The sequence below is a fragment of the Panthera uncia genome, chromosome A2 (genome assembly GCF_023721935.1).
Source record: "Panthera uncia isolate 11264 chromosome A2, Puncia_PCG_1.0, whole genome shotgun sequence".
In the NCBI taxonomy this organism is placed as follows: domain Eukaryota; kingdom Metazoa; phylum Chordata; class Mammalia; order Carnivora; family Felidae; genus Panthera; species Panthera uncia.
In genome coordinates this window covers 49,165,408-49,178,834 of record NC_064816.1, presented here as the reverse complement: position 1 = coordinate 49,178,834, position 13,427 = coordinate 49,165,408, and the positions used below count along the sequence as shown (strand labels likewise).

General features: G+C 50.7%; 1 protein-coding gene across 1 annotated transcript in view; it reads left to right on the top strand.

Moving 5' to 3' along the window:
* Positions 1–13,213, top strand: part of LHFPL4 (LHFPL tetraspan subfamily member 4) — a 30,687-nt gene extending 17,474 nt beyond the window's left edge. The window contains exons 2-3 of the mRNA XM_049640936.1: positions 7,910–8,146; positions 10,671–13,213. Of these exons, the coding sequence (XP_049496893.1) occupies positions 7,910–8,146; positions 10,671–10,771 (338 nt within the window). The 3' untranslated portion in view covers positions 10,772–13,213. The remainder of the gene's footprint in view (positions 1–7,909; positions 8,147–10,670) is intronic.
* Positions 13,214–13,427: the final 214 nt, after the last annotated feature.

Sequence of the window (13,427 nt, the reverse complement as noted above, 5' to 3'; positions counted from 1 at the left end):
GGAGAGAGAATCCCAAGCAGCAGGCTCCACACTGTCAGTGTAGAGCCTGACGTGGGGCTCGAGCCCATGAACCTCCAGATCATGACCTGAGCTGTAATTGAGCCGGATGCTTAACTGACTGAGCCACTGAGGTGCCCAGATGATGTTTTTAAATTTCACGAGTAATACATGAATATGTTCACTCCGTGAAAAGCTGAAACATTACATAAAGGCTAAAGTCCTCACGCCCTCCCTGCCCAGAGGCCACCACTCTTATAAATTTAATTTCCATTTCCCCTAGATCTTTTTCTGTGCACATACATGTCCATGAGGTAAATATATCATGTCATTTTTGTGTTGCCCCTACTTACTTTCTTCCTCTCTCTCCCTCTCACTCTCTCATGGTAAAATACACATAACATAAAATGTACCATTTTAACCATTTTTTAACTGCACAATTCCTTGGTGTTAAGGACATTCACCATGTCGTGAACCACATCCATCTCTCTCTTCCAGAACTCTTTTTCATCTTGCAAAACTGAATCTCTGTTCCCTTTAAACACTAACCCCCCACACCCCTCCCCCAGCCCCTGGCAACCACCTTCCTACTTTCTGTCTCTGTTAATTTGACTCCTCTAGGGACAGCATATAAGTGGAAGCCTACACAGTATTTGTCTTTCTGTGACTAGTACATTTCACTGAACATAATGTCCTCACGGTTCCTCCATGTTGTAGTGTGTGTCAGAATTTCCTTCCTTTTTAAGGCTGAATAACATCCCACTGTGTGTAGGGACTGCCCCCTGCCTTTTTGAAACAAGAGAGAACATGCCTATGTGTGGCTGTCTACCTGCTAATGTATTGGAGAGGAGAGGTGGTTCAGAGTATGCACCCCAGCTCTACTCTCTCTAGCTGTGTGACCTTGGGCACATCACTTAACCTTTTGGGGCCTGTTTCTTCATCTATACAAATGGGGATAACAATTCATTCATAAACATAGAGCAGTTAGAACAGTGCCTGAAACACTATATGCTTGACTTTTTATTTTATTTTATTTTATTTTTAATTTTTTTTAACGTTTATTTATTTTTGGGACAGAGAGAGACAGAGCATGAACAGGGGAGGGGCAGAGAGAGAGGGAGACACAGAATCGGAAGCAGGCTCCAGGCTCTGAGCCATCAGCCCAGAGCCCGATGCGGGGCTCGAACTCACGGACCGCGAGATCGTGACCTGAGCTGAAGTCGGTTTCTTAACCGACTGAGCCACCCAGGCGCCCCATTGCTTGACTTTTTAAAATGACAATTGCTAGGGTGCCTGGCTGGCTCAGTGGGTAGAACATGTGACTCTTGATCTCAGGGCTGTGAGTTCCAGCCCCATGTGGGGCATGGAGCCTACTTAAAATTACGTTTCAGCTGTTTGTTGCAGCAGACATCACGTGTCAGAAAGCTTCCTGTGTCAGTCCTCACAGATGCTCATTCCTTCTACCTGTTCTACCTTGTAAGAAGGTACATACATCCTTCTTGGGGCACCTGGGTGGGTTAGTTGGTTCAGCCTCCGACTTTGGCTCAGGTCACAATCTCATAGTTCATGAGTTTGAGCCCCACGTTGGGCTCTGTGCTAACAGCCCAGAACCTGAAGCCTGCTTCCAGTTCTGTGTCTCCCTCTCTCTGCCCCTCCACTGCCCACACTCTGTCTCTCTCTCAAAAATAAATAAACACTAAAAAAAAAAAAAAAAAAAAAAAAAAAGGTACATCCTTCTTAAAGCCATAGATGGGATTATACTATACATTGTAATGTGAACCTTGATTTTTAAAATTTCTTAATGTATCTTAGAAGGTTTTCCATGACAGTGTATACAATTGTTCTCCACTTATTTTAATAGCTTTGCAGTATTCCATGGCATGGATAGACCAGCCTTTATTTAATCAGTTCCCTCTTAATAGACATTGCAGTCCTTTGTTATAAAGATGGCGGTGCAGTGAATATACTCCATACACACCCTCTGTGTACACGCACAAGTTTAGCCATAGGGTACATTTTTGAGTCAGGGATAAGTGCATGTACGATTCTTATAGATACTGCCATGTTGTTCTCCAAGCAGAGTAGATGTCCCACCTTCACACGCTACAAACAATGAGACATACCCCCATTACAGTGATGATGGTGACCACCCAATATACGTTGTGGCCTTAAGAAGTAAATATCACCATCCCTATGATGACACAACGGAGGTTCAGAGAGGTGCAGTGACTTGCCCAAGGACACACAATTAAAAAACTGTTCTCCCAATACATATATGTGATACAAACTTTAAAAGGAATAACACATTACTATAACAGTTAGGACTAGATTTGGCTGCATGTGATAGGAAAACCCCAAATAATTGTGGTCTAATGACCCAAGGTTCAGTCTCTTATATAAAACAAATGCCCAAGAGTTAGACAGTCCAGAGCTGGTATTGTAGCCCCTGAAGTCAAGAGCTCTTTTTTTTTTTTTTTTATTAAAAATTTTTTTTTTCAACGTTTTTATTTATTTTTGGGACAGAGAGAGACAGAGCATGAACGGGGGAGGGGCAGAGAGAGAGGGAGACACAGAATCTGAAACAGGCTCCAGGCTCCGAGCCATCAGCCCAGAGCCTGACGCGGGGCTCGAACTCACGGACCGCGAGATCGTGACCTGGCTGAAGTCGGACGCTTAACCGACTGCGCCACCCAGGCGCCCCTAGAGCTCTTTTTAGAGCTCTGCTTCACCACTCTTGGGTAAGGCCCTTGTCCTCATAGTTGAAGATGGTTGCTAGAGCCCTAGCCATCACCTCTGCATTCCAGGCAGCAGGATGGAGGAATGGGTGACAAAAAAGGGGCAAAGAGCACATTCTAGCAACCTTACAAATCTGTTTATATAAAGTTATTTTCCGTGAAGACTCATAGCACATCTGCATGCATTTTTACCTACTCATGTGGCCTAGTCATGTAGCTGCAAAGGTAGCTGGAAGCTTTATTTTTGATGGTCAAGTTCTCAGCAAAAACTGGGGGCTATAATAGTAAGGAAGAGGGATGAACAGATATAGTAGCAAAGTACTGGTCTCTGTCATGATTATGTGTAAAAATTAAGCTAATCACCTTCCACAGGCAGTGACTGTTCACCGTTCTTGACTATCTGGAAAAAGACTTATTTCTTTTGTCCAAATTTTTTTTCCACTTCCCCAAGAGTTGCCATGACCTGTCCCCACTTCACCAGGAATAATTTGCATACCTCTTCTCACCTGCCAGTTGATTCTCACAAAAGTGCTATGAAATAAGTGGGGTGGATGTCATGATCCCATTTTACAGATGAAGAAACCAAGGCCCAGAGTGGTAAACCAACTTTGCCTAAAGCAACATAGTGAAGAATGGAGTTCAGCTTCCTTTTGAGGCCATGCAAGGTGGGCAGTGTCTCATGGCTTCAAGGAGAAAGGCTCAGTTTGGTGCTAGTATTTCCTTAATTCCTCACACACTATTAAACCTCTTAAACAGAGAGAGAATGCTCAGAGCATTTGGCAGGCAAAAGTATCCAGCTAGGATCTAAGAACATTGTTTTGGTTTCATTATATTTATAGTTTCCTTCTATTTGTGGCAAATGATCCTGGTTTCCTTTTCTATGATAGTGATATAAAGCTTACTTTTTAAGTAAATGCCTCTAAGTTAAAAAGTGAGGCTATTAAAAGAAAAATGTTAAGTAAAGACCTGTCTGGGTTTAAATACAGATCCCACCACTGACTAGCTCTGTGTCATGAGATATGATACGTGTTTCCTCTGAACCTGTTTTCTCATCTATAAAATGAGGATCATGATTTTCCCTACCTTATAGATTTGTAATAGCATTAAACAAGATCATGGTGTCAGGAGCTCTGCACCCTGGCATGTAGTTAAGCACTCAATGCTCTTTGTTAACATTATTATCATATTATGAATATTCATATTATTAATTTTGTCACAACACTTTCTGGCTGCTTGGAGCAGGGGAAGTCAGTGGACTGAAGGGTAATGGATAGAGATGCCCCATCAGAGGGCCCCTTCCCCATACTAGTGGTTCTCAGCCAGGGACAGGTTGGCCCCCCTCCCCCCCACCCCCCCTACCCCCCACCCAGGGGACATTTGGCAATATCTGGAGATGTTTTTTATGATGACGGCAGGGGTGGGGTGTGGGGCGGGGGGAGATGTGCCACATCCCACAAGGCACAGGACAGCCCCCCATCATGAAATATTATCAGGTCAAATGTCAAAAATGCTTCCTTTGACGTCCGACTTCAGCCAGGTCACGATCTCGCGGTCTGTGAGTTCGAGCCCCGCGTCGGGCTCTGGGCTGATGGCTCGGAGCCTGGAGCCTGTTTCCGATTCTGTGTCTCCCTCTCTCTCTGCCCCTCCCCCGTTCATGCTCTGTCTCTCTCTGTCCCAAAAATAAATAAAAAACGTTGAAAAAAAAAAATTTAAAAAAAAATGCTTCCTTTGAGAAGCCCTACCCCACATGGCACCCCACACCTGTGTGTGTGATTCAAAGCAGCCGGCTCATTATTTCCAAAAGAGACTCGAACTCAGACTCCAAAGACTTCAGCCTCAGTTTCCTCATTCAGCACGTGGGGATGAAACCTGCCTTACCTGGAGTCATTCTATCTCCTGATGGTTGAAACTCTTTGTCACTTCCTTGTTTTAGGCTGTCCCTAGTGGTCTTTTCCTCTCTTCTCCCAGGCCCAGGGAAGCCATCTGATTGGTTTTTCTCCATTTGCTTGACTTCTGGGTGTTTCCCATTCCCTGAGCAGCCTTGGGCGCCCCATAGCCACCACCTACAACGCTGCAGAACAGAGAAGGCAGAGAGAGTGGGTTAGAGATGGAGAGGTCCACCCCCTCCCTCTCCCAGCATCCTGTTATTCTGGGTCTCCACCCCGAGTGTGCTTCCTTGCAAGCACTCCTTGACATGCATAAGCATTCTGTTTGTGTACTGACTTGATTTTATTTCTTCCACACACCTCTTCTGAAGACCACGCCTCCAGGGGCCCCAGCATCCTGCACAATGTCCGGCACATTACTGGCCCTCGGGATTTACGTGTGCAGTGTTCGAAGGGAGAGCCGGAGAGAGGAAAGGGCCAGGTGCTAGATCCAGAGAAGGAAGAGAAGCGAGAAAAGGATGAGAGAAGAGGAGGGCTGATGAAAGAATGTTAAATGCAGAGAGATCTAACCAGACAAGGGGAGAGGGAGGGTCGAGGCCAACCCTTGAGCGCGATGCAGACATGCCCGAGAGACAGTAGCAGAACAAGAGACAAATGCAGAACAAGAAAGATGAAAGGGTGGACAAGAGAAAGGAATGGGGAGGCACGCGACTGAGAGAGGCACGTGGGCGGTGAGAGCGAGAGCGTGCGGGCGCAGGGCCACGGGAAGAAAAGTCCTTGAGGGCTGAGCGCGGAGCTGCCAAAGGGAGAGGCCCGCCCTGCGAGCCCGGCTGTGCCGCCGGGAGCTCTGGGTGCGGGCGCCGTCTCCATGGAAACGGCGACGCTCTGGGCTGGAGAGGAAATGGGCCTGTGGGGAGGGGAAACGGAGGGGCTGGGTGGACTTGGCCCATGCCCAGGCTCTTTTCGTCACCCCCAGCCTTTCGCTGAGGAGGCGGGAGCGCGCCTCCTGGGCCGGAGCCCTCAGATACCCAGGGCGCTCCTTCGCTCCCCTTCCCCGACCCCGGCGTTGGAACCTCCTCTCGTCTCCGACAGGGGCCTGGAGGGCCTTGCAAAATATCTGGGATATTTGGGGAGGTGGGCGGATGGACCTTCTCCGTAGGCTCCTCCTCTCCTCCCTCCCAAGCGCTCAGTCCTAGGCCTTCTCTGTATCCAGAACTCCAGTCCCAGGGATTAACCTTCCCACAGCTCCCAAATTTACATCTCCAGCACCGATTTCCCCCTGAGCTTACCTCTCCATTTGGGTAGCGAAAGTGCATCTTCGAACTTGTGGGATTCTTTAGCTCCCCCAAGCTCATTCTCACCCCAGGGCTTCTTGCATTTGCCGTCTCCGTTTGCCAAGAACCCTTTTCGCAGCAGGCAAGCACGGGGAGAGGGGACACAGCCCTAAATGTGTGTGTGGTCACGGTGCTGTGACCTGATGCAGCAGGGGGAGCCCTGCAGGGGGAGCCCTGCATCAGGACGAGGAGCACAACCTAGGGATGTGGGGAATACTGTCGTGTCACAGGAGGACGGAGGAAGGCTACAGGAGGCAAAACCTTAGAGCGAGGGGCCCCGGCGCACTGGTAGACGGGAGTCTGGAGCCTAGGGAGCACTTGCTTGAACGATAGGTGAGGGAGACACGTGACAAGGCTGAGGGCGTCCTCCCCACCCTGGGGACTAGATGGGCCTCTGAGACAGTGGGCAGCACTGACCACCACCCTCTCTTTGTCATCACTGTCTTCTAAAACCCAGGTTAAGCACCCCATGGGCCTGGTGTGGAAACTTCAGGTCTCAGACACAGTAACCTTGTTGCTGGTGGGACTGTCGAACACCGAGAGGGCAACATCAAGCCGCAGACACAGTCACAAGTCACAAGGCTAGCTGCTCACACCGCATGGCAGGAGTGGAAGGTCACAGCCCCCGGTTGCTTACTGAGCCTGGTTGGCTCTCTTTGGCTGTGTGGGGCTTGTGCTGTTTGGCTCAGACTTAGGTCCCACCAACTAGGCTGGGCACTGCAAAGAGCCTACCCAGACAGACTATTTGGGTTTGGATTGGCAGAGGTGGGTCACTAAACACTGGTGAGTGGATGCCAAGGTGGGGAACCAGCAGGGGCCTATTTCTGTAGAAGCCTCTTCTTGGCCTCTCCCTGTTTCCCCTCCTCCACCGCCTGAAACTAAGCTCCCTGCTCCCCAATAATTTCCTTATTTATGTGGCTATTCTTTTTATCATTATGACTAGCTTTGATGATAGTAATAATAACATTTAACATTTATCTGGGATTTACTATGTCAAGCATTTACATTTGCTGCCTCCTGTAATCTTTGCAATGACTTGGATGCCATCATTAGCCCCATTTTACAGATGAGAAAATAGGCTCACGGGTGAAGGAACTGGCCTAAGTTCCCACATCTAGAAAAGACGTGAGTAAGGATTTGAGCCCCAGCCCTGTAATGTCTTTGCTCTCACGGACCTTTCCCCCACCTAACTGCAAACTCTGTGAGGCTGGAGTGCAAGCAATGCCCCCATCCCCTGCCCAGTCTAGTGCCTGCACACGCGGGGCCCTCAGTGAGAAAATGCCCGGGACTGAGTGCCTTACACACCTGACTTCCTTTAATCCTCACCACCACCCTGTGCGGTAGTGCTGTTATTTCCATGACACAGACACAGACAGGTGGCATCCCCAAGGTTGTACACCCAGTAAGTGAAAGAACTTACCCCAGTCTTTTCTTTGAGAGCAGCACTCAACTGCGTGAATGAGAACGTAGGTCCAGCATCTTGAAGGAAAGGGAATGGCGCTCAATAAATGTTTGTTGAATGAATGACAAAAATAAAGAACGAGGAGGATGGGAGGGGGTAAGCATGGTCAGGATGCTAAAGGGAGCTGAAGCAGCTGAGCGTGAGTTACTATTTTCTTGTATTTGCACCAAGGCTTCCTGGAGGAGTTGATTTGATGGGGGCATTATGGGTCCCAGAAAGCTGCTCCCCGAGGCAGGAGGCCATCTCAGACCCTAAAGTTTCTGGAACCCACAGAAGCGGTTAACAGGCTCTTGGGTTGACGGGTGGGGGGGGGGAGGGGGGGTGCGGGGGCAGAGGGGGGGGGATGGAGGTGGGGTAGGGGGTGGCAGGCGGGGGTGGGGGGGCTGCGCAGCCCAGCCTGGAGGGCTGTGGTGGTCCTCTGGCTCTGGGGAGTACTCAACCCCTTCTCTCTTCCTCCCTGACCATGGCGGTGTGCCCGGCCTCGCGTCCCCTCAGCTCTGTGCCTTGTGCTGGGCTGCATGATCTTCCCCGACGGCTGGGACGCCGAGACGATCCGGGACATGTGTGGGGCCAAGACCGGGAAGTACTCCCTGGGGGACTGTTCAGTGCGCTGGGCGTACATCCTGGCCATCATCGGCATCCTCAACGCCCTCATCCTCTCCTTCCTCGCCTTTGTGCTGGGCAACCGGCAAACAGACCTGCTGCAGGAGGAGCTCAAGCAGGAGAACAAAGGCGAGTGCGCTTGGGGCCGGGGGTGGGGCCCAGAGGTGTCACAGAGTACTCAGACAAAACCAGAGCTGGAAAGGGTGCAGGCAGTGAAAGCCATTTGACGTTATTCCTCAAATCCCAACATTTGCATGCCTGTGACCCAGCAGACCCAACCAGGAGTATAAACCCATGAGAAATGTGCTTGGACGGTCTTAGCAGCAGTTTCAAATAGCAAACTACTGAAAACAATGGCCATTGACAGGAGGATGGATAAATAAATGGCGATATATTCATATTATGGAATAGTGCATAATGAATGAATACACTTTAGTTATAAGTAACAGAATGGACACATCCTGGAAACATAATATTGAGAAAGAGAGGGAAAAAAATAGAGTTCCAGAAGATGACAGAATGATATTTTTATGGAGCTCAATAAAAAACCAAGAGACATGAAATAATGTGTGGCTTAATAATAAATATGTTTATGGTAGTACTGTATATATTTTTTTAAGCAAAGAAACAATAAATACAGAAGATAGGATGATGGTTATCTGTGGTTGGGATAGAAGAGGGGAGGCCAGGAGCATGAGATGTGGGTGTGTAGGCATGTACAAATTATTGGCGATCACAGTTCTTTCATGGTGAGCCCACACAGGTGTTTGTATACGTAGTATATTACATATCAACTTTTGTATGTATCAAGTAACACTGAAATACAGCAAAGAAAAAATTGACACATGAGGCCAGAGGCTCAGTGCTAACCACTGTTATCAGATATTTATGCATATATGTACATAACATATGTTATATGTCCCTTTATAAAATATATAGTAGTGTTATGTGCTAATATAACACAGGATAGGCATCATCCTAAACAAATCCCTTGCTTCTTGTGCCCAACCCTAGAGCATATCTGAAAGATCTTTCTTTATCCTTTTATGGAGAACCCTTTATATCCAGTGCTTAGCATTACATCAGATGGAGGAACTGTAATTTCTTAACCATTCTCCTTTTAGGGACTGGTAGGGAGGTTTCCAGGATTTTACCATCACTGACAATGCTAGGCTAGACATCTTTGTGCCTTGTTATATACAATGTTTTCTGGGTGCTTTTTCAGAAGTGGAGTTGCACACTTACAATTGTAATGGCAGTGCCAGATTACTCTCCAAAGAAGGGTTGGTCTTCTGAGCCAGGAGCCTACCCTGCCCCTGGAGCAAGGGGCCGGGGGGCGGGGGGGTGGGGGGTGGGCAGGGATGGCACCAGTGGACAGACACCCGTCTGTCTGCGTGTGCGTTCCCTGCAGTGAGAAATAGGAGTAGTGGTTTTCACAGTCGCACCCTGCATGTTACATTAGCATGTGCTGGGTGTATATTTAGCACTCTCCATTAATTATATTCCTCTCTTGGAGTCTCTCACCTATAAAATGGGAATAATGGCAGTGAGGCTTATTATCTCATCTGGCAGGAGGCAGGTTAGTTTGGTGGTGGAACCCTTGGACTGAAGGCAGACCGTCTGTGTGGGAAGCAGGTTGATCAAAGAAATGGCTTCATGTCCTTGAGCCTTAGTTTCCTGCACTTCATAAAATGAGGGTGGTGGAAATAGTACCACCTTACAGGGCTGTCTTGTGAAGAAGAAAGATTATGTCTATTAAGGGGCACTTGATGAATACTCAGAAAAAACTGTCACTGCTCAAGACTCCCCATCAAGCAGACATCATGGCCACCATTTTACAAATGCGAAAGGTGAGTCCCCAGGGAGGTGCAGTTAACTTGCCCAAGGTCACCGAAGCAGTGCAGCCAGGATTTGAACCCAGGTCCAAATTCAAAGGCCAGACTCTTCCCTGCTGCCTGCTTCCTTTTCGGGGGCCCTCCTGGGCTGCTGGGCTGCTAAAACCTGTCTGTGAGCCTCCTGTCCCTGGAGACCCTGACACCTGGTGGTTTCTGTGCTCTTGGTGTGAGGTCAGGGCCTGCCCTCTGGTGGCAGCTTCCAGAAGTGCATTACTAAGAGCCACCGCCTTTCTGAAGAAGGGGTCTGGGGGTGCAAATGGGTGAGATGGGCCCAGCCAGCGTCCTCTCCTCCTTCCCCAAAGTGCCCTATTCTCAGTGCTAAGAGCGATGTGAAGGAGCCCCAGTTTGCCTTCCCTCAGCCTCTGTGGGTCTCCATCCCTCCAGTTCAGTTCTGAGCCAGACCTCTGGGACAAAAGTAAAAAATAAAATAAATTACCATCATTTCCAGCATTTACTAGGCACTAAACATTGTGAAAAAGCCCTTAGCTATAATTATTTATGTCTTTTTCACCCCTCAGAATCACTCTGTGAAGGAGGCTATTATGACCATTGTATAGATGAGGAAATTGAGACTCAGAGGGGTCAAATGGCTCAAGATCATCCAGCTAGGCAGAGGCCTGGCTGGGATTTCACAGCCTGTGCAGGTCACTTCCCTGCCCAGCTTTGCCCACCCCACCTGAGAAGTGGCTGAGGGGAGCCCCAATGCCCTGGCAGTCTCTGACTTTCTCCAATTCTCTCTCTCTCTCTCTCTCTCATAGATTTTGTGGGCTCTACAGTAAGCTCTGTGTTGCGGCCAGGGGGTGATGTCTCCGGATGGGGAGTCCTCCCCTGTCCCGTCGCTCACTCACAGGGACCCTGAGGGCCAGGATCACAGCCCAGGAATTGACCTGTCCTCAGCTTCTCCCGTTGCCTGCCCTCTCATCCCTTCATTCAAGCTCCAGGGGAAGACCCCATCGAGGACTGACTTCTCATCTGCTACCTGCCTGTAGCTCCAGGCTTTGAAGAGATCGGGGCTGGGATGCAGTGTGGGGGAGGGCCTGATTCTGCTCTTCCCTCAACTGACCTAAGGGAGCTGGAGCCCCGGGCCCTTGGGCTTCTCCTTTTCTCCCTAGCCTGGCCTGGGGACCCTGCAAAGTCTCCAGGGGAAGAGACGCCATGGTTCCAGTTCCCCAGGCCCCCTCAGTCTGGAGGGCTGCTGCCTGGCTGTATCCTTGCCTCCTCTGGTCCCTGCCTCCTGCAGAAACTTATTCAAGACATTGGCCTAGGGTGGACCGGACTTTTTCCTATTTTTTTCTCCTCCGATGATGGTTCCATCATATCATTACAGAGCTCCAGGCGCCACCAGCCTCCCTGGGGCCTCTCTGCCACCCGCTCCAGCCTGTTCTCACCTCTCCCAAAGGAGTCTGAGCTGCACTGAGGGAGAAAGCACAGGGCCTCCCTGTCAACGGCTGACTGGGGCCCTGGGCAGCCCAGAGACTGAGGACAGACAGGCTCTGGAGGCAGTAGGAGGGGGTGCTCGGACTCCTGTCTTGATGGCATCTGATCATGGCAGCTGGGGCTGGAAGGGGCTCAACCTGGGGCTGGCCCGGCCTCCTCTCTGCTGGGGTGTCTCACCAGTGACTGGACCCTTGACCCCAGCCTGTTTTGTACAGCACAGACTTCTTGGCCCTGTTGTCAGGGCTGGGGGTTTGGGAGGGGGGCCCGAGAGTGGGGAATTAGGGGATACATCACCCCTCTGCCCCTTCTCATGCCCCCAGCCCAGGCATCTGCCAAGGGCAGAGACTGTCTTGCCTCTTTGATACTTTTTCTGCATAACTTGAACTTGCAGGTCACCTCTGAACAGGGTACCCCCTGTCCCCATCCCCAGGCCTTGTAACCCTATCCCTACCTCCACTTCCTCCCCTTGCCCACCTCTCGCCTTGCGGTATGCCCAGGGTCTGCAGCCCAATGGGCAGTGCTTGGAGCTGAGGCATGAGTGTGTGTGTGTGTGTGTGTGTGTATGTGTGCGCGCGTGCATGTGTGTGACAGAGTGAGTGTATGTGTGCACGCGCGTATGTGTGTGTGTAAGTGTGTGTGGCGGGGGGCAGATGGGGAGTCTTCTCTCTCTTTCCCCTCCTAATGGGGGGGCGTCTCCTTTCCCTTTGGCCGGGAGCAAGTGAGGGAGACTCCAGGTGTTTCTAAACTCCCCTCGCTGCCTGGTGGACCTGGCAGGCAGTAGAGCCATCTGGCCTGGGACATGGACAGCCCCTTTCAGCTCCCAGTTCAGGTGGCAGGTTGGTTTCATCTAGTGTGCCTACTACTGTCTTCAGGTACTGGGAGGAAGTACTGGTCCACTGTGTAGCAGGAGCACGAGGCCTCTGCAGGTTCAGTGGGGAAGCTTGTCATCACTTCCTATCCGGGTCTCATCCAAAGGAGGGGAGAAAAGCAGCGAGTGCCATGTATTTGCCAATCTTGTGTTCATTTCCATAGGACTTGGACCTGAGAGGGTTTCCAAGACAGACCCTAGAAATCCTCTGCCTGAGACCCCCATCTGGACCCTAATTGGAGTCAGATGCTGGGTCCTGGTAGGATTCCTGAAACCTGGAACTTACCAAGTCTTGACCTTCCACCCTCTCCACCGACTCCCCCATCCTGGGCAAACACCTTTCGTCTGGTGCTCTGGCTCCAGCCCCATGCTCCCCTCTCCCGCTCCCCCAGGGCTCTACCTGCAGTGTGGGGCTCTACACCTGGGGCCTGTGCTAAATGGGAGGGTCTGGGGAGCCTCATGGGAGGCAGTGGGGGGCAGAAGTGAGTTCCTTAAAGATCCAAACCAAAGCCCAGTGTTGGCAGGCTACAGGGTGGGTGGGCAGGAGCCAGTATCTGGGAAGGGGGAGAGATGGGAGAGAGCCAGAATGAGAAAGGGGAGAGAAGGGGTGGAGAGGCAGAGAAATGGGGAAAGGAGAGATGAAGAGTGTAGGGGAGAGGGGACCCTGATGCAGAGAGCCTGGAGGTAGTGGGGAGGTGGCCGGGAAGATGGAGAAGGAATAGGGACAGGGAAGGAGGCAAATGGAGAGGTGAGGTGTGGACAGCAGACTGGAGTGCAGGGGGATGGCATGAGGAGGAGAGGAGGGTAATGGGGGCAGGACAATGAGGAACAGGAGTGGCTGCTGTGTGTGCACTGTGTGCAGGGCCCCTGTTCCCCCAAGGGGACTGCTGGGGGAGTGTGGGGGCAATGGAGCCCTGTTGTGGGAGGGGGGGATGTTAGAACCGCCCCTCAGAGGCTGAGGCTACTGCCCACCTCTTTGGGGCAGGGTCATGACTGGAGTGGGTTAGTGGGAGGGAAGAGGGATGTCAATCCCTTTGAGGTGGGGTCTGAGTGCCTCCAAGTCACCATGCATCCAGCCAGCTGCCACCTTGCTGAGGAAGGGGCTGCCCAGAGATGCACCTAGGAGTGTGGGTGGGGTTAGGAAAGCAGGGTTGGGCAGGTGAAGGAGTGTCAGGGGAACACAGGGAAGGGAAAGAGGTTGGAGTGGGCA